The sequence below is a fragment of the Natrix helvetica genome (assembly GCF_964273705.1).
Source record: "Natrix helvetica genome assembly, chromosome: 8".
Classification (NCBI taxonomy): Eukaryota; Metazoa; Chordata; class Lepidosauria; order Squamata; family Natricidae; genus Natrix; species Natrix helvetica.
The window spans coordinates 6334906-6356346 of record NC_138559.1 but is presented as its reverse complement, the minus strand read 5'-3'; the positions used below and the strand labels follow the sequence as shown (position 1 = coordinate 6356346).

The following is a 21441-nucleotide window of genomic DNA, read 5'->3' as shown; positions in this document are numbered from 1 at the left end:
CCTGTGCACAGTGGCCTGATAAGACTTAGACCAGAGGTCTCCAACCTTGGCAATTTTTAAGACTTGTGGACTTCAAATCCTAGAATTCCTCAGCCAGCCATGCTGGCTGAAGAATTCTGGGAATTGAAGTCTGTCAGGGTTACGACCGATGCCCTAATAAAAAGCAGGAGCCTCAAACAAAAGTTTCCAAAACAATCCAACTTCGCAAGTTGACAAAGTCCACAAGTCTTAACCTTGCCAAGGTTGGAGACCCCCTGACGTAGACCAGGGATGGGGGAGACTACGGCCCCTTTTATGACCTGTGGACTTCAACTCCCAGAATTCCTGGCTGTCTCAGGAATCCTGGGAGTTGAAGTGCACCGGTCACCAAGGGGCCATAATTCCACACCTCACAACTTAGACAAAAAAAGGACTACAGTATTGTTTGCGACAGCTTTGGGGGGGTGTGTGTCACAAATTGACGCAAGGAAGTGAAGTTGCCGTCGTTTTACAAAGAAAACAATTCAAGTAATCGTCTCAGCCGCCCTTCCTCTGGAAAAGCGAGAAGGGGAGGGCGGGAATAAATAAATAGTCACCAGAGCCAGTACGGTACAAGTCCCGTTCCAGATTGAGAGAGAGAGAGAGAGAGAGAGAGCAAGGTAGGCTCTGGGGCACACGCTCGTTGAAGGCAGACCTTGAAGTCATGAATAGGTAGAGGCCAGTAGGGAGAACCCAGTTCCCCCAAGCAAAGGAGTTCCTATTAGAGGGGTGCCTGATTGGCATGTGTATGTCCCCCCCCTCTGGAATAGTCCGTCATGGGCAGTGGTGGGTTCCTACCGGTTTGGACCAGTTCAGACGAACCGGTAGTGGGACTGGAACTGGCAGTGACCCAGACCTGCCATGCCCCCAAACCAGTTCCTTGAGTGGCGCGGGCAGCAGCGCCATCTTGTTTTTCAGTTCCGCGCATGCGCAGAACAATTTTAATTGCACTGTGCATGTGCAACACGCATCAAGCACGTGTGTGCAAAGCATGCACACGAGCGAACCTGCAGTAGTGCCTTCCGAAGCCCACTGTTGGCCATACTTGGCCCCTTTGTCTATCGGAGGAATTGTGCTGTTAGGAGGACCGGGTGCTGGTGGAGGAGGACTCAGCCTGGCCAGCAGCACCAACGTAGACCTCCTTCTCTTGCCTAATGTACCAAGGAACGAGGTCGAGGAGAACCAGGGGTTAGCAGTGGCTGGAAATGGTGACAAGGGAGCAGCTGCTCGTGAGTCTACGACAACTCGACATGGGCAACTTGTCACGGCCAAATCGTTTGGGGTAACAAGCTCAAGGGGATTTCAACTTGGCCTACCTCCAGTGGCCGGAGAGCCTCTCCACCTCTGGAAGAACATTGCCCAGCCCTCAACCCCAACATCGGGGAGGGCTGTGACGAGATGCCCCGTCCAGGAGAGCTGCCTGCCAAGAGAACACCACTGTGGTTTGAAGTGAGGCCAGAGCATCATCATCTTCATTGAACGACCCCATAATCCAGTGATGGCGAACCTATGGCATGCGTGCCACAGATGGCACGTAGAGCCACCCTTTTTAGAAGCCAGTTTTCGCCCTCCCCAGGCTCCAGAGGCTTTATAGGAGCCTGGGGAGGGCGAAAGCAGCCTCCCCCGGATGCCCTCCGGAGGTGTGAGGGAAGCCTCTGGATGGTCCCTGAAGCCTTCGGAGCGCTCAAAACGATCCTCCGTGACTCCGGGGGGGGGGGAAGGCTGTTTTCGCCCTCCCCAGGCTCCTATAAAGCCTCTGGAGCCTAGGGAGGGCGGAAAAAGCATGTAAAAATGGGGGGGAGTGCCTGTAGTGCACGCATGTGCACTGGGGGTCACTCATTGCATTATGGGTGCGGCACACCCGCACATGACCCCCCCCCTGTGCTCTCCCCACTTATGGCACGCGAACCAAAAAAGGTTCGCCATCGCTGCCATAATCCCTCGTGCAAGTGAATGGAGCTAGCAGAGTGTTTGAATGGCCAGATGCCCTTCTTGTCACCAATGCGGAGTTTTGTTCAGCATATATATTTTCAAGTGTGACAAAAAGCTGCATCTGGCTCCCCGTATCAGCTGGGGATGCAAGAAACCCCTCCCCACAATTTTTGTTGCTGAAGAGGAAAGGCAGACATGCAGAGTTTGGTGCAAAAGAGGGACAAGGATGGTGAGTTGGTCGCAGGGTGGTGGAGGGGGAAAAAAAGGGGGTAGCCCCCACCACCACCACACACATTCAGCAGCTCCTGCTTAGGCCTTGCTGCCGGTTGGCGCACATTTGAAGCGTCTCCCGGATCCCCGTCTGCCAGTCCTTCACCAGGTCTACGGGAGTGACTGCCTCCTGCGAAGACAAGAAGAGTGGTTCATAATTAAACAATTAGTTGTTTAAACAGATAGTTAAAAAATCAGTGGAACAACTTGCCTCATGAAGTCATAAATGCTCCAACAGTGGAAGTTTTTAAGATGTTAAATAACCATTTCTCTGAAGTGTTGTAGGGTTTCCTGCCTAAGGAGGGGGTTGGACTAGAAGACCTCCAAGGCCCCTTCCAACTCTGTTATTCTATTCCCGTGATGGTGAACCTATGGCCACAGAGGGCACACGGAGCCATTTCTGAGGGCATGTGAGGGGTTGCCCTGTCATGCGCATGCTGGCCAGCTGATTTTCGGCTGTTTTTTGCCCTCTGGAGGTTTCGGGGAACCCTCCTGAGGGAGAAAAATGGCTCAACGGGAAACCCGGAAGTCCATTCCCCAACTTTCGGTTTGCGGGTTGTGCTGTTTTTTGCCCTCTCCAGGTTCCTAGAAAGCCTCTGGAGCTACTGGGACCACCAGAAGGCCTCCTGGGCAGGTGGGGCAGGCCATTTTTGCCCTCCGGAGGCTCCAAGAAAGCTGTCCACGCATGCACGGGGCAGCAGGGGGGTCATGCGCGCATGCACAGGGGGCACCGCGCCAGGGGGCATTATGGAGGTGGGCAGGTGAGCGCACGCAATAGGCACCCGAGTCGAAAAAGGTTTGCCATCACTAGAATAGGATCTACTTGAGCAGGGGGCTGGACTAGAAGACCTCCAAGGTCCCTTCCGGCTCGATTCTGATTCTGGACGTTGTTTCTGTCGCCTTTTGAACAAGCACCTTTGGGAACTTACTTTCTCTTATTCAGCAGCATGCTAGTCCTCAGGAGGAAGGGCTAAAAACTACTCCTGACTCTTTGCTGCCTCTAATCACTGATCATCGAAGTAGGATCTTTTTTTTACTATACGCAGCGAACATAAATCTGTAACTGCTGTAAAGGGACTTAACCACGGTGGAGATTCAGCCGAACTGGCTGTTGCAAGGACCGGCTGGCCCCGCCCACCCCTCCCCTTCCAGGAGTCTCCAGGCGGCCCATTCGTCATGACAGGTAAGTGCAGGGCCTTTGCGGAGGCTCTGGAAGGGCGAAAAGTGGCCTTACCGGAAGTCCAGAAATGGGCCCAGGGAAGGCCGTTTTTGCCCTCCCAGAGTCTCAGGGAAAACCTCTGGACCCTGAGTCAGCCACGCCCCCATGGTCACGCCCCCCCCCCCCCCCCAGCAACTGGGGAGAGAACAGGTAAAAATTTTCAATCCCACCCCTGAACCTAACCAATATTCCCACCAAACTGAAGGGCGCTTGCAGAAAGTTTTCACCTACTGTGCATTGCAACTTTGCCCCCACTCGTAAAGTCTACCTTCCACCCCATCCCATGCCTGCTGTTGCTCCTCAAAACTACAAGATCATTTTTCCTCCCTTTTGCTTTTTTAACCCTGGTGTGGTAACTTTCCATCAAAAGAAACTGATGTAATGGAGGTACATTTTATCCTGACTTCTTCAGCTATCCGGGACCATTCCAGCCACTGCAAGATACTCCTTGGGGTGGGGAACTATCCTACATGCCGTCCTGGGATAAGAGGAACATTTAAGGCAGGGGTGTCCAAACTTGGGAACTTTTAAGACTTGTGGACTTCAACTCCCAGAATTCCCCAGCCAGCCATGCTGGCTGGGGAATTCTGGGAGTTGAAGTCCACAAGTCTTAAAGTTCCCAAGTTTGGACACCCCTGATTTAAGGGGTTAAATTATCGGTGTCCAACCTTTGGCCATTTTAAGACCCCTGGACTTCCAGCTTCCTGAATTCCCCGGCCAGGTTTTTTTCTGTGCTCACCTCATTCTGGATGTTAAGATTTGCCCCGTACATCAACAAGGTCTTTACCGCCTGGAATCGTCCTAGCCTGACCGCGTCGTGAATGGGTGTATCTCCTTCCTGGCCAGAGAAAGAGAGAGAGTCTGCATTCACACAACACACTTTAACTTGGTTACGAATTAACTTTTATCTTTTTCTGGTCTCGCACGGTGGTTTGGACTAACCGAACAGACTTGAGTTTGGGTTTGCGTTTCAGGTTAAGCTGCTAAAAACCAAGTCTCAAGTAACCAAGTTTGATGCGTAGTCCCAATGCAGCTTATTGCAGGGGTGTCCAACCGTGGCAACTTTTAAGACTTATGGACTTCTGGAAGTTGAAGTCCACAAGTCTTAAAAGTTGCCAAGGTTTACCTTTATCCTGTTGCGTCCTTAGCAACGGTGGGCTTCACATTTTCTTACCACTGGTTTGCCGCCTGTGCGCCCGCTCGCTTTGCGGGCGCACACGCCCCTTCCGTGCATGCACCTGGCCCTTTGTGCATGTGCTTTGTTTGCGCACACCCCTTCCGCGAATGTGCCCAGCCTCAAAAGCGTGCCTAAATAGGACAGCATAGAGCCGGGTGGGCAGGCTCACCCGCGATTTCCACTACCGTTTCGGGCAAACCGGTACGATCAAGCTGAATACCCCCTCTGCTCCTTAGCGACCGAGTGAAACCTATTTTGTAGATACAGCCAATTTAAAAAGTCTCCTCTATCTTGCTCCTTCAAAAATGGGAAGGGGACTACTGGAAAAGCCCACCTCAGCCAGCAAAGACCCTGCCCAGCCCTTAAGAGTGGCATCATTGGTTAGGAAAGAGAAGAAAATGTATTACATGACCTGGTTCATCCATTGCACCAAGACATCATTTGCATGGACTGGATTCGTGCTTTGCAAAGAAACAAACGATAACGAAGCCAAGCGGACTCTGAATATTCTCCAGACCCATCGCATTAGGCCAGAAAAAGTTTCAGTGTTGAGCTTTGTATGTTTGGTAAATGAAGTAGTTGCATTTTAATAACTTGGAGTCAGGTGTATATGAGCCTCAGTGGCGCAGTGGTTAGAGTGTGGTACTGCAGGCTACTTCTGCTGGCTGCCTGCAATTTGGCAGTTCGAATCTCACCAGGCTCAAGGTCGACTCAGCCATCCGTCCTTCCGAGGTGGGTAAAATGAGGATTGTTAGGAACAAGAGGCCGACTCTGTAAACCACTTAGAGAGGGCTGTCAAGCACCGTGAAGCGGTATATAAGTCTTAAGCGCTATTGCTATTCCTCCTTCCCTCTCCCCTCCCTCCCTCCTTCCTTCCATCCATCCATTACTGTGTCTGAAGAGAGATGTAAAGTTTAGCTAAGATCAAGAACTCAGAACACCCTTCCTCCCATCCTTTCTTCTTCCTCCCTCCCTGCCTTCCTCCCATCCTTCCTTCTTTCCCTGCCTCTTCTCCCTTCCTCCCTAACCGCTTAGAGAGGGCAGTAAAGCACTGTGAAGAGGTATATGTCTAAGTGCTATTGCTATTGCCTTCCTTCCTCCCATCCTTCCTTCCCTGCTTCTTCTCCCTCCCTCCTTCCGTCCGTTCTTCCATCCATCCATGTTAAGGGCAAGAGGTTGACTCTGTAAATTGCTTAGAGAGGGATGTGAAGCTCTGAAGCAACATATGTGCTATTGCTGTTCTCCTTCCTTCCGTCCCTCCCTCCATTCATATTTCACACTTGACAAATGGTGTGGGGCATTGGCGATTCAGCAAGATGTCAGCATCCAGTCCTTGTCTCAGCATGCGTGAACCTGGCCATTGTACGACGTTCTCTTGAGCTTTGAGAGTCCTGATCAACCAAGGTTCAGGCTGAAGCAAATCGCTTCCTTATTATCAATGTTTCTCCCACAAAAAAAGATAATTGGGAGAATGGTACCAGAATTAAGGTTGAGATGGAGAGGGCCACGATAAGGTACCCACTGCTCAGAGGTTATATTCAGCTGGTTCGGACTGGTTTGCCCAAACTGGTAGCGGAAATCGTGGGTGGGACCACCCAACCTCCCTGCTCTATGCCGTCCTATTTAGGCACATTTTTGAAGCAGGTAACATGCACAGAAGGTGCGCGTGTGAGGAAAGTACATGCACGGAAAGCCAGGCACATGTGCGGAAGAGACGCAAATGCCCACAAAGCGGGAGCATGCACAGGGCGAACCCGTGGTAACAAAATGTGAAACGCACAGCTGCCCCTGCCTTCGCATCAAGCATTCACCCCCCCACCCGGCTTCCTGCACCTTATCCTGGGCGTTGATTTTCGCTCCACAGGCAATGAGATGCTCAGCGCAGTCAGAGTGGCCGGTACGGACTGCCACATGCAGAGGGGTGCTCCATAGCTGCAACCAGAAGGAAAAGGTCCACCAAGAATCCTCGGGATGTGGCTCGTTTAGAGACAGGAAAGGGGATCCCCCTTCTTTCCATCCCTTACCTTGTCCCGGGTGGAAATCTTGGCTCCATGGCTGATCAGCGCCTTGAGGATTTCCAGATGTCCCCCGCGGCAGGCCCAGAACAAGGGGGTTGCCTCCAGCTGCACCAAGCAAAGCAGAAGATGCTCCCTAAGATCCTTCTTGGGCCTTCTCCAACCTTCCAAACAAGTCACATTCCCACTCTTGGGGTGGGGGAGTGAATGGAGAAGACCTTCCAACGCACCTCACGGGAAGTTTAGAAAGCCGATTTGGAGAAGCCGCCTATCAGTTCCCAGATAGGAAGCAGTTCCCAAACCAGTTCTATCGGTTTTCGTTCTATCGGTTCTATCACCATCTTGGGTTTTTTTGCTTCTGGGCATGCGCAGAAACATTTTTTTTTTACTACTAGCACACATCAAGCGTGCCCGCAGCCAGCCCCTAAACGAACCGGCAGTAACCCTACAGCCGGAAGTCACCCCTGCTCGGAACCACTTGGGATTGTAAGCCGTCAATGGAGACTCACCATGTCTCTTGGCTCGACTTTGGCCCCTGCTTGCAGCAACTTGTCCACGATCTCTTTGTGGCCCCGCAAACAGGCTCGATGCAGGGCTGTGCACTTGAACTGTGGCAGAGAGAGTAAAGAAGAGATTTGTCTCTGGAGGATGATTCTGCAGTCTGGCTTTCTCACCACTCTGGCCCTGGGAGGGTTACTCCCAATGCATCCTGTCTCCCTGCGTAGAAGGAGAGGGCGAGCTGGCATCTACTGAGAAAGCTTCAGCGCTGCTTGCAAAGCCCTCTGTGCCAGATACACCCCGAGGCTCACTTGTAGGCCCACACATTTTATGAAGGGAGTTGGAGGGGACCTTGTAGTCATCTAGTCAAACCCCCTGTCCAAGCAGGAGACCCTACATAAGTGATGGCTAACCTATTCCAGACCAAGTGCCCAAAGCATGTTTCCTGCCCCCCGCTGATGCGTGGCAGAGACCCAAAGACCAGCTGGCCAGTGGGAGGCATGCACGCATACGCAGCAGAGGTTGAACTGCTCATGTACCCATAGAGAGGAAGCTATGTGCCACCTCTGCATAGGTTCAGCATCGCGGCCCTGTACCATTTCTCTGAGAAGTCCTTGGTGATCTCTGAGCTTGGTTGTTTTCTTGCAGACATTTCATTACCAAACTAGGTAACATCTTCAGTGTTAATGCTGAGTAGCACTGATGCTATGGCTTACTTTGGTAATGAAATGTCTGCAGGAAAACAACCAAGCTCAGAAAGCACTAAGGACCCCTTCAACCCTGAGCTACAAATATTCTCCTTTATTGGTGCTACTTTCTCTACCCAAAGGTGCTTTTTCCAAAAAGATAACTGGACTTTTCTTTTTAAAAACATTTTGCTTCTCATCCAAGAAGCTTCTTCAGTTCATGAGAAGCAAAATGTTTTTTTAAAAAAACCAAAGTCCAGTTGTCTTTTGGAAAAAGCACCTTTGGGACAACCATGACCTGGATGAATAAACGGTGGCCTAGAGGTGGAGCTCTCGCCTCACAATCAGGAGGCTGTGAGTTCGATCCTAGGTAGAGGCAGGTATCTCTCAGAATATATACACAGAATATATCTGCTGAACAAAACTCTGCATTGGCAACAGGGAAGGGCATCTGGCCACTAAACCACTCTGCTAGCTCCTTTCAGTTGCCCAAACTCCACCTGGTAAGGGATTATGGGGTTGTTAAAAGATGATGATGACCTGGATGAATGAGAATCTCATTAGTTTCTCTACCCCACAAAAAACCTATTCAGCTGATGAAAAATGAGGCATCGGAAGAGAAGAGAATCCACTTGGAGATGCCGAAGCTCTCTCTTCCGCTTGAAAAATTCCCATCAGGCTGGCCCTCAAGGAGCAACTTTGCAGAATTACAGACTTTTCACATGCCAGAACTTTTAAGTGCAGCAAACAAATGTGATCCTAAGGCCACCTTTTCTGTATCACTGCTCTTGGGTGGTTTGAAGAGAGAAAAAAAACCACCCCCATTTCTTTAAAAAAAAATTTTTTTAAAAAAATTAAAGATCAAGGTGGCTCAACGTTCAATAAAAGGACATGTTTAAAAAGAATAATTATTGAATGCAAAGATATTCTCCTTTCCTGCAAAGCAAACGGTCATCTTCCAACCAATCTTTTCATAAATGCTGCCACACGCCAAAACACGCATGGCATTTTTACCATGATCCTTTGAAAAGAGATTCCAAAGGCAAACATATTTTTTGTCCCGAGACAAACTTTTTTCCCCATATCTTTTAAAAATAAAATGCTACTTAATGGGTGGAAGGAAAAGGGAAACAGAGTGCCTCTCCTAAAACAAAATGTCCTTTCCAAACTTCCAAGTCTGAAAAACAAGTGCATTATTCTGAACGATGTTTCTAAATTGTTGGAAGAAATGTCCTCCTGGGTTCAGTTCCAAGTGGGGAAAAAGACACTGGAAACATGGAGGCTGCTTGGAAAGATGCTTTTAATGGTGGACAGGATGCTGGGGGAAAAAGGGAAGAGATGCCGAGGGTGCCCTGGTTTTATACCCTCTCTGGGCCCCACCTTAGAGCTTCCTGTTCCTGTGTAAGGAATGTACTCTGATTGGTGGTCAGACTCCCAGGGGGCGGGGGACTTAACTAACTTTGTAGGCTGTCCTGAGTCCCAGGCTTGGTTGAGCCTTGCTGGGTGATGCAGTCTTCCCAGGTGCCACATGGTGAGATGAGTAGAGGGCTAATCTTATCATGTCCTGAGGGCCGTGTCTTAATCCCATCACCCTGCATCTGAAGGGGTGTAGGACTTTGTTATGTAGAATAGACTGACTCAGGCCTTAAATGGCCCATTGACAAAGGTTGGGGGTGTGTGAGTTTCTGCTTCCCTTTGGGGGTAATATTCTGCCCTTTTAATATCCTGAAATTAAGACCTCCCTGGATAATAAGCCCAATTGGGCTTTTGAGTGCATGTGCTAAAAGAAGCCCTCCCCGAAAATATTGCAATACAGCAGCAGCCATGAGGTGACCACGCTCCCTGCCTCCTGCACCCCAAAAATAATACTTCCCTGAAAATAAGGCCAAGCGCTTATTTCGGGGGTCAAAAGGAAATAAGGAGAGAAGCAACTTAGAACTGAGGAGAAACTTCCTGACAGTGAGAACAATTAACCAGTGGAACAACTTGCCACCAGAAGTTGTGAATGCTGCAACACTGGAAGTCTTTAAGAAGATGTTGGATAGCCATTTGTCTGAAACAGTATAGAGTTTCCTGCCTAGGCAGGGGGTTGGACTAGAAGACCTCCAAGGTCCCTTCCAACTCTGCTATTGTATTGTATTATAAAATAAGACTCTGTCTTCATTTTCAGGGAAACACGGTATTTCCTAAAACATTTCATTTTTCCAGGATATGGGTGGGTGCTAACTTCCTACATTACCCAAAGTATTTGCCGGTATTATGAATGGCTCAATTAAAACTCCCACAATTAATCAAACACCAGGAATCTTTGCTGGTTGGGGAAGGATTGTTCCCATCACCCCTAACGATGGGCAGGTGGCTTATCGCTGCTAGAAATGATAGCCAAGCAAATTCTGGAAGGTTGCTTGTGCTTTTGCCTGTATAACTCTGCATTACAGTTTTTAATTTTGGATATTTCCCCCAAAATATCCATCTGGTCTATAGATGTGACTCCGTCAATGCACCTGGTAGTCAGCAGGTGGCGCTTGAGTACCTTGATGCTGTAATGAGACCAATTCAAATGGCAGAAAACCACTAGGGGAAAAAACAAAAATTTGGATGTATAGCTCAGAAAGAGGGAAGGGAAATCCAGGTTTTCTGCCTCAATTCATTGAGATGTCCTGATATATCACCAAAAACAGGTATTGTAGAGCTAAGCTCCCTTTTTATGACCCTGTGGGTTCCTATTCAGGGGCTATAAATAAAAAATGTTAGAATATATGAAATATTAAAATGAAACTGCTTTCTGTTTCAAATTCAAGACATCTTGGGATTTGCTTCTCCCTGTTGTGGCCTGGCAGCACAGCTGGCAGCAGATTCAGACAGTGGGGAGGCTGGGGAGGAAGATGGGCCAGTCCTGGAGTCTGGGGAAGGCTCTGATGAGGGCTCTGTGTCAGAGGCAGAGAGGAGACCAGAGCCGTATGCCAGTTATCAGCTGCCTTTGGAGTCGGACAGCAATGAGGAAGACAAACAGCTGGAGCCTGTTCCCAGTGTGCGCCTGCGTAGAGTTGCCAGACGAAGGGAACAGCTAAAGAACAGGGGTTGACTTGGGAGTAAGGCCACAGTTGGTCGATGAATTCCCCAGAGGGAATAAAAGAGGATGGAAAGGGGAGTGGAGTTTGCAGGAGACCATTAGTTTGCTTAATTGGTTCCTGACTCTCCAAGATTCCTTGCCAAGTTGTGCAGAGATCGGCCTGGCAGCTCTCCAAGCCAGATAAGGTCTGTGACCGTAAATCCTCCCTTGAAAGACTTTGCTGGATGTGAAGGAGCAGACTTCACAGTCAATTAATAAAAGTCTTTTTTGTCAGGATCAGGAGTTTGGGAAGCCTCAGTCAGAATTGTCACACATCTTTCAGATGAAAGGTCAGACTCTTGGCAAATGATGTAGGGCAGTGATGGCGAACCTATGGCACGCGTGCCACAGGTGGCACATGGAGCCATTTGTAAGGGCAAGCGAGGTGCTGCCCTGTCAGCTGGCCAGAGCACATGCATGCGCTGGCCAGCTGAGTTCACCCTTTTTTGAAGTCATTTTTTGCCCTCCCCAGGCTCCAGAGACTTTATAGGAGCCTAGAGAGGGTGAAAAGAGCCTCCCCTGCCCCCCTGGAAGACTTCTGGAGGCTTCATGAGCTTCCCTGAAGCCTCCAGAGCGCAAAAAACCAGCCCTATGGGCAAACCGGAAGTTCAGGAACAGACTTCCTGTTTGCTTGGAGGGTCGTTTTGACTGCTCCGGAGGCTTCAGGGAAGCATCCTGAAGATTCCTGAAGCCTTCGAGCGCTCAAAACGACCCTTCGAGCAAACTGGAAGTGACTTCCTGTTGGCTCGGAGGGTAATTTTGACTGCTTCTAAGGTTTCAGGGAAGCATCCTGAAGGTCCCTGAAGCCTCCGGACGGCTTCCAGGGGGGGCTGTGTTCACCCTCCCCATGCTCCTATAAAGCCTCTGGAGCCTGGGGAGGGTGAAAAAAACATACAAAAATGGGGAGGTGCGCCTGTAGTGCGCACATGTGCACTGGGGAGGGTCGCGCATTGCATTATGGGTGCGCCTGCAAACGACCCTCTTGCGCTCCCCCCACTTATGGCACGCGAGCCAAAAAAGGTTTGCTATTGCTGATGTAGGGGGTAAGTGTTCCTTGGTGTCCCCACCATACCTTGTCATGGATATTGGGGTCCCCTCCATCGGCCAGATATTTATCGATAACAGGAATCCGCTTCTCCAGTGCAGCATCAAGAAACTGCTCTGGCTCCACCGATTCTATCTAAGAAAAGAAAAGACAGAAATCACCTCAGATTTGTTTTACTGGGGGCTCAAAAGGAGAGAGTGCATAAGGGAGGGAGAGTCGAAACAAGTTAAGTGCGGGGAGTTTCAGGCTGCCATTTTGACTTTTTTTGACTCCCTGTGGCCCCTGGAGGATGGTTCGTTTCCTGACAATGAGAACCATTAATCTGTGGAACAACTTGCCTCCAGAAGTTGTGAATTCTCCAACACTGGAGGTTTTTAAGAAAAGATTGGATAAACATTTGTCTGGAATTATATAGGGTTTCCTGCCTGAGCAGGGGGTTGGACTAGAAGACCTCCAAGGTCCCTTCTAATTCTGTTATCCTATTCCACTCTATTCTACTCTATCCACGGAATGGTTACAGGAATTGGGTATGTCTAGTCTAGTGAAATCTGACACTACATAGGTAGTGACAGTTTTTATTTTCCTGGGCTCCAAGATCCCTGCAGATGGGGACTGCAGCCAAGAAATTAAAACATGCTTGCTCCTAGGGAGGAAAGCTATGGAAAATCTAGACAGCAGACTAAAAAGCAGAGACATCCCCCTGCCAACAAAGGTACGTATAGTCAAAGCGATGGTTTTCCCAGTTGCAATGATGGCTGTGAAGGTTGGACCACAGGAAAGGCTGAGGGCCAAAGAACGGAGGCCTTTGAACTCTGGTGCTGGAGAAGACTCCTGGGAGTCCCTTGGACTGCAAGGCCATCCAACCGGTCAGTCCTAGAGGAGATCCACCCTGACTGCTCTTTAGAAGGCCAGATCCTGAAGAGGAAACTCAAATACTTTGGCCACCTAATGAGAAGGAAGGACTCCCTGGAGAAGAGCCTCATAGTGGGCACGATGGAGGGCAAAAGAAGAAGAGGGACGGCAGAGAATGAGGTAGCTGGATGGAGTCACCGAAGCAGCAGGTGTGAGCTTCAATGGACTCCAGAGGATAGTAGAGGACAGGAAGGTCTGGAGGAACGTTGTCCATGGGGTCACGATGAGTCGTACGCAACTAATAACAACAAAGTCTAACGAAAAGAAAAACTAGGTGTGACATGATAGTCTTCCTAACCTGGAATTAAGGAGAAATTTCCTAACAATGAGAACCATTAATCAGTGGAACAGCTTGCTTTCAGAAGTTGTGGGTGCTCCATCACTTGGAGGTTTTGAAGAAGAAACGAGAGCCACTTTGTCATCGGGTCTTCTGCTTGGACAGGGTGGGACTAGAAGACCTCCAAGGTCCCTTCCAACTCTGTTACTCTGTTATTCCTTTTATTAAGAATGGCAAACTACCTTCCTCTTGTTGCCAAGGAAACACCACGGACATGAAGAAATCTTTTGTGTTTTATATAAAGAAGCCGAAAGAGAACGATAATTTTATCTTCTCGTTCCAAGTTTTTATCCGCCATCCTTTTTACATTTGTCCTTTCCAGAAATAGAGGCTTCCCCCCGAGACTGTCCTGTCTTAAAAAATAGTGCTGAGAAATGAATGAGCAAATGAAAGCAAAGGAATCTATACATGCTTCTTCTTCTTCTTCTTCTTCTTCTTCTTCTTCTTCTTCTTCTTCTTCTTCTTCTTCTTCTTCTTCTTCTTCTTCTTCTTCTTCTTCTTCTTCTTCTTCTCCTCCTCCTCCTCCTCCTCCTCCTCCTCCTCCTCCTCCTCCTCCTCCTCATACTTCATTAGATGCTGTCGATCATGTTGATGTATATGAAATGCTATCCAAAGAATGTTTATACATGTATATCAAATGCTATCCAAAATGTTTTTGGGAAAGAGGAGTAAGAGCTGAAAAACATACAGAGGAAGACTCCCAAACCGAGGAGGAGATGAAATCGCACTTAATCTGGAAAATATGTATAAAGAGTGCTAATAAGCAGCATCCTGAATAATGGGAAGCGAGCTTCCTATAATCTCCAATGTCCTCACCACTCTCTGTAGGGACTTTCTATCTCAGGCGCTGCTATTGTCACCAAACCAAATAGGGATGTGGTTTGTTAAAAAGCTCTCTGCTGTGCTTCTGTAGAAAGTGACCAGGACAGAAGGAGAAAGATATGCTCTCCTCACTAAGGATGATGCGTGGAGAGACTAGTTCAGATTGTTAATTACCTGCACCCCCAGATACTTAATATGTATCTATTATTAGTGTCTAATATTAACTCCGATAAGCAAAGGCATTTTTAGCCCTTGCCACTGTCTAATCAGGATGCTCAAGGCCAGATCTAATTTCATGGACACTTGGATCTTTCGGGGCAGCCTGACTCCTTCTCAACCATGCTGAAGATGCCCTATCGAGGTTCTGCACATTTGAGAAACCCTCCAGAATACTCACAGTAATTTCTGGCTCCTGAGGTTTGGGGAGGACCGCTTTCTTACACTTTTTCTTCTTCTGCTTGTGATGCTTGACAATGGCCGCCAAGTCTTCCAGGGTGTCTATCTTCAACCTGGCATTATTGAGGGCCTCAAGCTGGAAAAGATATTGATGGCATCAGCGTGAGGAATAATAAGCTCGCTGAAGTCGGGGCACCAGATCTGAGCTGCAGATACCTAGAAGGGCCCCAAGAGGGAAGGAATCAGCATTCTAGGCCTCTTTGCTGCCTCTAGAGGTCAGTCAGAGTATGGTAACCTTTTATAAGGCTTCCAGGGCCCAAGTAATTCCTCAACTGGGGTAATCCAAAACATGCTTCCTACAAAGATTGCACCCCCTACTCTAGTAGCTTAATTAGAGTCCGTATGATGATACTCTTTCATCTAATAGCAATATTACTTAGACTTATAAACGGGTGGGATTCAGACGGTTCGCACCACTTCGGGCGAACCGGATATTAATTTTGTATCCAGTTCAACGAACTGGTTGTTGCAAGGACTGGCTGGCCCCACCCACCCCTCCCCTCCCAGGAGTCTCCACGTGGCCCCTTCATCATGCCAGGTAAGTGCAGGGCCCATGTGGAGGCTCTGGGAGGGTGAAAAACGGGCCTCCTGGATGTCTGGAAATGGGCCAGTTTCCAGCCTCCGAAACCTGGGGGGAGACCATTTTCCCCCTCCTGGAGGCTCAAAGAAAGCCTCTGGAGGCTGGGGAGGGTGAAAACTCCCCCCCCAACCGCCACCATGGTGCAGGAGGCTGTGTAGGCCACGCCCACTATGGCCACACCCATTAGGTGTTCTGACCTAAACTTCCCCAGCAGCACGAAGCCGAGTCCTCGTCCCGATAAACCCCTTTTATTTAAATGACAGTGAATTCCTCTCCAGCAAAGTCTTTCCTCTCCCACAGCCTTTCAAGATAGGTCACAATGACTGACCTTGATCAAGCTTGGAGAGTGGCCAGGCTGATATCTTTCAGACACTGCAATCCTTGGCAAGAATGCAGGAATGAACACATTGTCTCCTGCAAACTCCACTCCCCTTTCGCTCCTCTTTTATTCCCTCTGGGAGGGACCATTCATTGTCCACCTGTGGCTTTACTCCCGTCGACCCCTGTTCTTTAGCTGTTCCCTTTGTCTGGCAACTCTGCACATGCCCACACTGGGAACAGGCTCCTGCTGTTTGACTGCCTCACTGATGTCTGACTGCAAAGGCTGCTAACTCCCAGATGGCTCTGGCCCCCTCTCTGCCTCTGACACAGAGCCCTCATCAGAGCCTTCCCCAGACTCCAGGACTGGCCCGTGTTCCTCCCCAACCTCCTCACTGTCCCAATCTGATGCCAGCTCCGTTGGGCGCTGGTGGGCCACAACAAAAGGACTCACCTTCTTCTTCTTCTCGTCTTCCGCTTTCTGCTTCTCTCTTTCCACTGATTCCCACCAGGGCCCAGCCGGACCGGAGCGCCAACGTTCAGGCTCCCAGGCTGTGCCTCTCGTGCGTGCTGCAAAACAGCCAACTTTCTCTTCGGGCCGTTCCTCACTTACCTACAGAAGGAGACCAGAGAGGAAAACAGTCACAAAGAAGGAGGCTGTGGGTCATGCGAGGCCTTCCGAAGCATTTTAACACCCCGAACGGGGAGCTGTTAGGAGCAGGGTGGATTTGATTCAAATCAAGTTTAAATCAATCATGACTTTTTCCTAGCGATTTAAATCGTGATTTAAATCATGATTTAAATCAACCATGACTTTTTCCTAGTGATTTATGTCATAATTTAAATAACCATGACTTTTTCCTAGTGATTTAAATCGTGATTTAAATCAACCATGACTTTTTCCTAGTGATTTAAATCATGATTTAAATCAACCATGACTTTTTCCTAGTGATTTAAATCATGATTTAAATCAACCATGACTTTTTCCTAGTGATTTAAATTGTGATTTAAATCAACCATGACTTTTTCCTATTGATTTATGTCATAATTTAAATAACCATGACTTTTTCCTAGTGATTTAAATCGTGATTTAAATCAACCATGACTTTTTCCTAGTGATTTAAATCGTGATTTAAATCAACCATGACTTTTTCCTAGTGATTTAAATCGTGATTTAAATCAACCATGACTTTTTCCTAGTGATTTAAATCGTGATTTAAATCAACCATGACTTTTTCCTATTGATTTATGTCATAATTTAAATAACCATGACTTTTTCCTAGTGATTTAAATTGTGATTTAAATCAACCATGACTTTTTCCTAGTGATTTAAATCGTGATTTAAATCAACCATGACTTTTTCCTAGTGATTTAAATCATGATTTAAATCAACCATGACTTTTTCCTAGTGATTTAAATCGTGATTTAAATCAACCATGTCTTTTTCCTAGGAAAAAGGCTCGATTTAAATCCTAATTTTTAAACAATAAAAAAATCTGATTTCAATAAAAAAATATCCAATTTTTATTTATTTATTTTTAAAAAATTCATAGATTTTTATCCACCCTGGATAAATTGGAGTGAACTGAAGGTATCCAGAAGTTTGCCAAAATTAAAAACAAAACATTGACGGCCTTAATAGAGAAGGTGATGTTTTGTTTCCCCAAATAGATGACGTGGGAGCCCAGCCAGGAAATAGAAATAGAAAGCAGCAGTTGGGAAGGAGGAGTGGGTGGAAAGGAGGGGTGAGTGGGGGGGGGGGGGAGAATTGGCATGAACCTCTTGTGGAAAAGCCAGGTTGCATTTTTTAGCAGAATGCCCTCTTGTTGGTATTCTACTTTTGGCCACCTAATTAATTCATCAGCCCTAGCAGGAGGACTATCATGTTAAAATAATGTTTTGGCAATAAAATTGGTTTATTTCTGGAGCTAATGAGTGTTGATTCATTCTATCAGCAATTCTTTTAATATTGCTTTCTTGGTTGGTTGTTGAAGTTACTTCTCGGTTACTTGTGTAGGAAGCTAGCACCCACCCCACTCCTAGAAAAATGAAATATTTAGGAAATATTTAAAAAAAAGGCAGAATATTATATTTCCCTGGATGAGAAAAGGAGAAACACGTTTTAAAGATAAAGCAGTTCCCAGCAGCTTCCTCCCTCCCACTTTGTCAAAGGGCCATTAAGGCCTGAGCCAGTCTAGTCTACATAACAAAGATCTACCTCCTTCAGGCAGAGCCATAATAGGGATCCCAAAGCCCTTTCATTACATCATCAACCCAGCACGAGTCAACCAAGCTTGGGACTCCAAAGACAGACAGCCTACAAAGTTACTAAGACCCCCGCCCCCTGGGAGTCTGACAGCCAATGGGATACATTTCTTGTACAGGAATCTCTTCCCTTTTATCTTTCAAAATCTTCAAGCCTCCCCCCCCCCCCCGGACGTCAAACCACGTGGTCCTGTCCACCATTAAAAACAGTCTTTCCCAAGAGCCGCCATATTTCCAGTGTCTTTCTCCCCACTTGGAACCGAGCCCAGATGGGACACTTCTTCCAACAAAAGAAAAAAATGAATACGGAAATGGAAATTCCAGAAATGGAATCCAGACATTCGAGTTTAAAAAGGCAACTAGGAAGGTCGTCTCAAAGGGGCCATTTGGAACTTGGTTTGTTTTTCCTTGAAGACGTTTCACTTTTTTGTCCAAGAAGCTTCTTCAGTTCCATAGAACCGAAGAAGCTTCTTGTATGAGAAGCGAAACGTCTTCAAAGGAAAAGAAGAAAAGTTCCAAATTGCCTCTTGAGAAAGGACCTTTGGGACAACCGTGATTTGGATGACTGAGAATCTCCATAGCATATAGACAATTAGGAAGGCAGAGAGGGAGGGAGGGAGGGAGGGAGGGAGGGAGGGAGGAAGAAAGGCAGGAGAAAGAAAGAAAGAAAAAGAAGGAAGGGGTGTGTGTGTGTGTGTGTGTGTGTATGTGTGTGTGTAGGAACTGGGTTGAAGGAACTGGGTATGTCTAGTATGATGAAAGGGGAGACATGTTAGCAGTCTTCCACTATCTCAGGGGTTGCCCCAAAGAAGAGGGAGTCAAGCTATTCTCCAAAGCACCTGAAGGCAGAACAAGAAGCAATGGGTGGAAACTGATCAAGGAGAGAAGCAACTTAGAATTGAGGAGAAATTTCCTAACAGTGAGAACAAAGAATCAGTGGAACAACTTGCCTCCAGAAGTTGTGAATGCTCCAACACTGGAAGTTTTTAAGAAGATGTTGGATAGCCATTTGTCTGAAGTGGTACAGGGTTTCCTGCCTAAGCAGGGGGTCGGACTAGAAGACTTCCGAGGTCCCTTCCAACTCTGTTATTCTATTCTATTCTATTCTATTCTATTCTACTCTACTCTACTCTACTCTACTCTACTCTACTCTACTCTACTCTAATATATATATAATAAACTAATAATTCTGGGAATAAGGAGAACCATCCATCTCTTTTCCCAGATGTGCCAGCTCTTCATGTTCAAAGATAAGTCTTAGGAAAATGTTATACATGATTGCAGCATATTGGTTTTATTTTATCAGCCACCCAGAATCATGCAATTGAGATGGACAATTGGACAAATTCAGTTCATCAACTTAATCACACACACCCTTCCTCGCATTCAGAAGGGCAAGGAAGGCTGCATTCAGACAATATTCTTCACTTTACTGAATTCATTCATTCGTAATTAAGTTGACCCTGATCAAATGTGGCAAACATCTGGCTTTTTATCTGACCCAGTTTGGGTTGTTCTGTGAAAAGGCACACCGAGTGGCTCTTAATCAGAAACAAAAGCAAAACGTTCTGTTTCTTGAAAGATGTAGGCATTCAGCGAACTAATTGGAGAGTGAAAGGCGTCTCTTAAATCCAAAATGACATTTTGCATTCCATCCATATCGTTTGCCAATGCAAATGACATATTTGCCTGATTGTTGAAATGATGCTGGTGCTCAGAATATGCAGATCAGCCCCACAAATAACATAAAATTAAGGTTAAACGTTAACAAGCTGAACTGCTTGATCCAGTCACTGGACCAGTGGTGGAATTCATTTTTTTTACTACTGGTTCTCTGGGTGTGGCTTGGTGGGCGTGGCATGGTGGTGTGGCAGGGGAAGGATACTGCAAAATCTCTATTCCCTCCCCACTTCAGTGGAAGGATATTGCAAAATCCCCATTCCCTCCCCACTCCAGGGGAAGGATGCTGTAAAATCTCCATTCCCTCGTCACTCCAGGGGAAGGATACTGCAAAATCCCCCATTCCCTCCCCACTCCAGGGGAAGGATACTGCAAAATCTCCATTCCCTCCCCACTCCAGGGGAAGGATACTGCAAAATCCCCATTCCCTCCCCACTCCAGGGGAAGGATACTGCAAAATCCCCCATTCCCTCCCCACTCCAGGGGAAGGATACTGCAAAATCCCCCATTCCCTCCCCACTCCAGGGGAAGGATACTGTACAATCCCCATTCCCTCCCCACTCCAGGGGAAGGATACTGTACAATCCCCATTCCCTCCCCACTCCAGGGGAAGGATACTGCAAAGTCCCCATTCCCTCCCCACTCCAGGGGAAGGATACTGCAAAATCCCCCATTCCCTCCCCACTCCAGGGGAAGGATACTGCAAAATCCCCCATTCCCTCCCCACTCCAGGGGAAGGATACTGTAAAATCTCCATTCCCTCCCCACTCCAGGGGAAGGATACTGCAAAATCCCCCATTCCCTCCCCACTCCAGGGGAAGGATACTGTACAATCCCCATTCCCTCCCCACTCCAGGGGAAGGATACTGTACAATCCCCATTCCCTCCCCACTCCAGGGGAAGGATACTGCAAAGTCCCCATTCCCTCCCCACTCCAGGGGAAGGATACTGCAAAATCCCCCATTCCCTCCCCACTCCAGGGGAAGGATACTGCAAAATCCCCCATTCCCTCCCCACTCCAGGGGAAGGATACTGTAAAATCTCCATTCCCTCCCCACTCCAGGGGAAGGATACTGTAAAATCTCCATTCCCTCCCCACTCCAGGGGAAGGATACTGTAAAATCTCCATTCCCTCCCCACTCCAGGGGAAGGATACTGTACAATCCCCATTCCCTCCCCACTCCAGGGGAAGGATACTGTAAAATCCCCATTCCCTCCCTATTCCAGGGGAAGGATTCTGCAAAATCTCCATTCCCTCCCTATTCCAGGGGAAGGATACTGTAAAATATCCATTCCCTTCCAATCAGCTAGGACTTCGGAGGCAGAGAATAGATGGGGGCAGGGCCAGCCGGAGGTGGTATTTGCCGATTCTCTGAACTACTCAAAATTTCCACTACTGGTTTTCCAGAACTGGACAGAACCTGCTGAATACCCCCTCTGCACTGGATGCAAGGGACTAAATCAGGGGTGTCAAACTCAAGACCCGTGGGCCAGATCCAGCCCGCAGGGTGTTTAGATCTGGCCTGTGGGGCACCCTGGAAATATCAAAGGACTGGCCTGTGGTACCTCTGTCAGCAAAAATGGGGCTCGTGGGGGGGCATGCCACCCGGAGCTCCGCTTTCGCTGGCAGAGGGATAGCCAAACAAACTACAACAAAACAAAAGGAAAAATGTTTCCCCTTTTGCATCTGAGCATGCAAGAAGGAGAAAGGGAAAGAGGAATGAAAAAGAAAAGGAAGGAAAGATGGGAAGAGAGTGAGGAAGGAAAAAGAAGGGAAGAAGGGAAGGAAGAAGAAAGGAGAAGGAAGAGGGAAGGAAAAAGAAGGAAAGTGGGAAGGAAAAAGAAAGGAGAAGGAAAAAGAAGGAAAGGGGGAGGAAGAAGAAAGGAGAAGTTAGAGGGAAGGAAAAAGAGGGAAAGAAGTGAAGAAAGGAGAAAGGAGAAGGAAGAGGGAAGGCAAAAGAAGAAGAGGGAGGGAAGGAAGGAAGGAAAGAGATTATAATGAGAGTGAGGGAGGGTCTGAGTCAGGAGTCAGCAACCTGTGGCTCTTCATCCTTCTGCTGTGGCTCCCTGTTGCCACTCGGTGCCACAATTTTGAGAGG

General features: G+C 47.9%; 1 protein-coding gene across 2 annotated transcripts in view; it reads right to left on the bottom strand.

Annotated features, from left to right (window-relative positions):
• Window positions 1-6: 6 nt before the first annotated feature.
• Window positions 7-21441, bottom strand: part of ANKRD23 (ankyrin repeat domain 23) — a 28651-nt gene continuing 7216 nt past the window's right edge. The window contains exons 2-10 of one of the 2 annotated variants that reach the window (XR_014176025.1): window positions 15852-16010; window positions 14441-14575; window positions 12000-12107; window positions 7141-7239; window positions 6641-6739; window positions 6450-6548; window positions 4179-4277; window positions 1637-2350; window positions 7-1586 (exon numbers count right to left, since the gene is read on the bottom strand). Coding sequence is in view for 1 of the 2 variants with exons in the window: in XM_081960818.1 (XP_081816944.1) it covers window positions 2246-2350; window positions 4179-4277; window positions 6450-6548; window positions 6641-6739; window positions 7141-7239; window positions 12000-12107; window positions 14441-14575; window positions 15852-16010 (903 nt within the window). In the remaining variant the exon portion in view is untranslated. Of the gene's footprint in view, window positions 2351-4178; window positions 4278-6449; window positions 6549-6640; window positions 6740-7140; window positions 7240-11999; window positions 12108-14440; window positions 14576-15851; window positions 16011-21441 lie in introns of both variants that reach the window. The other variant, XM_081960818.1, reaches the window with a different exon arrangement.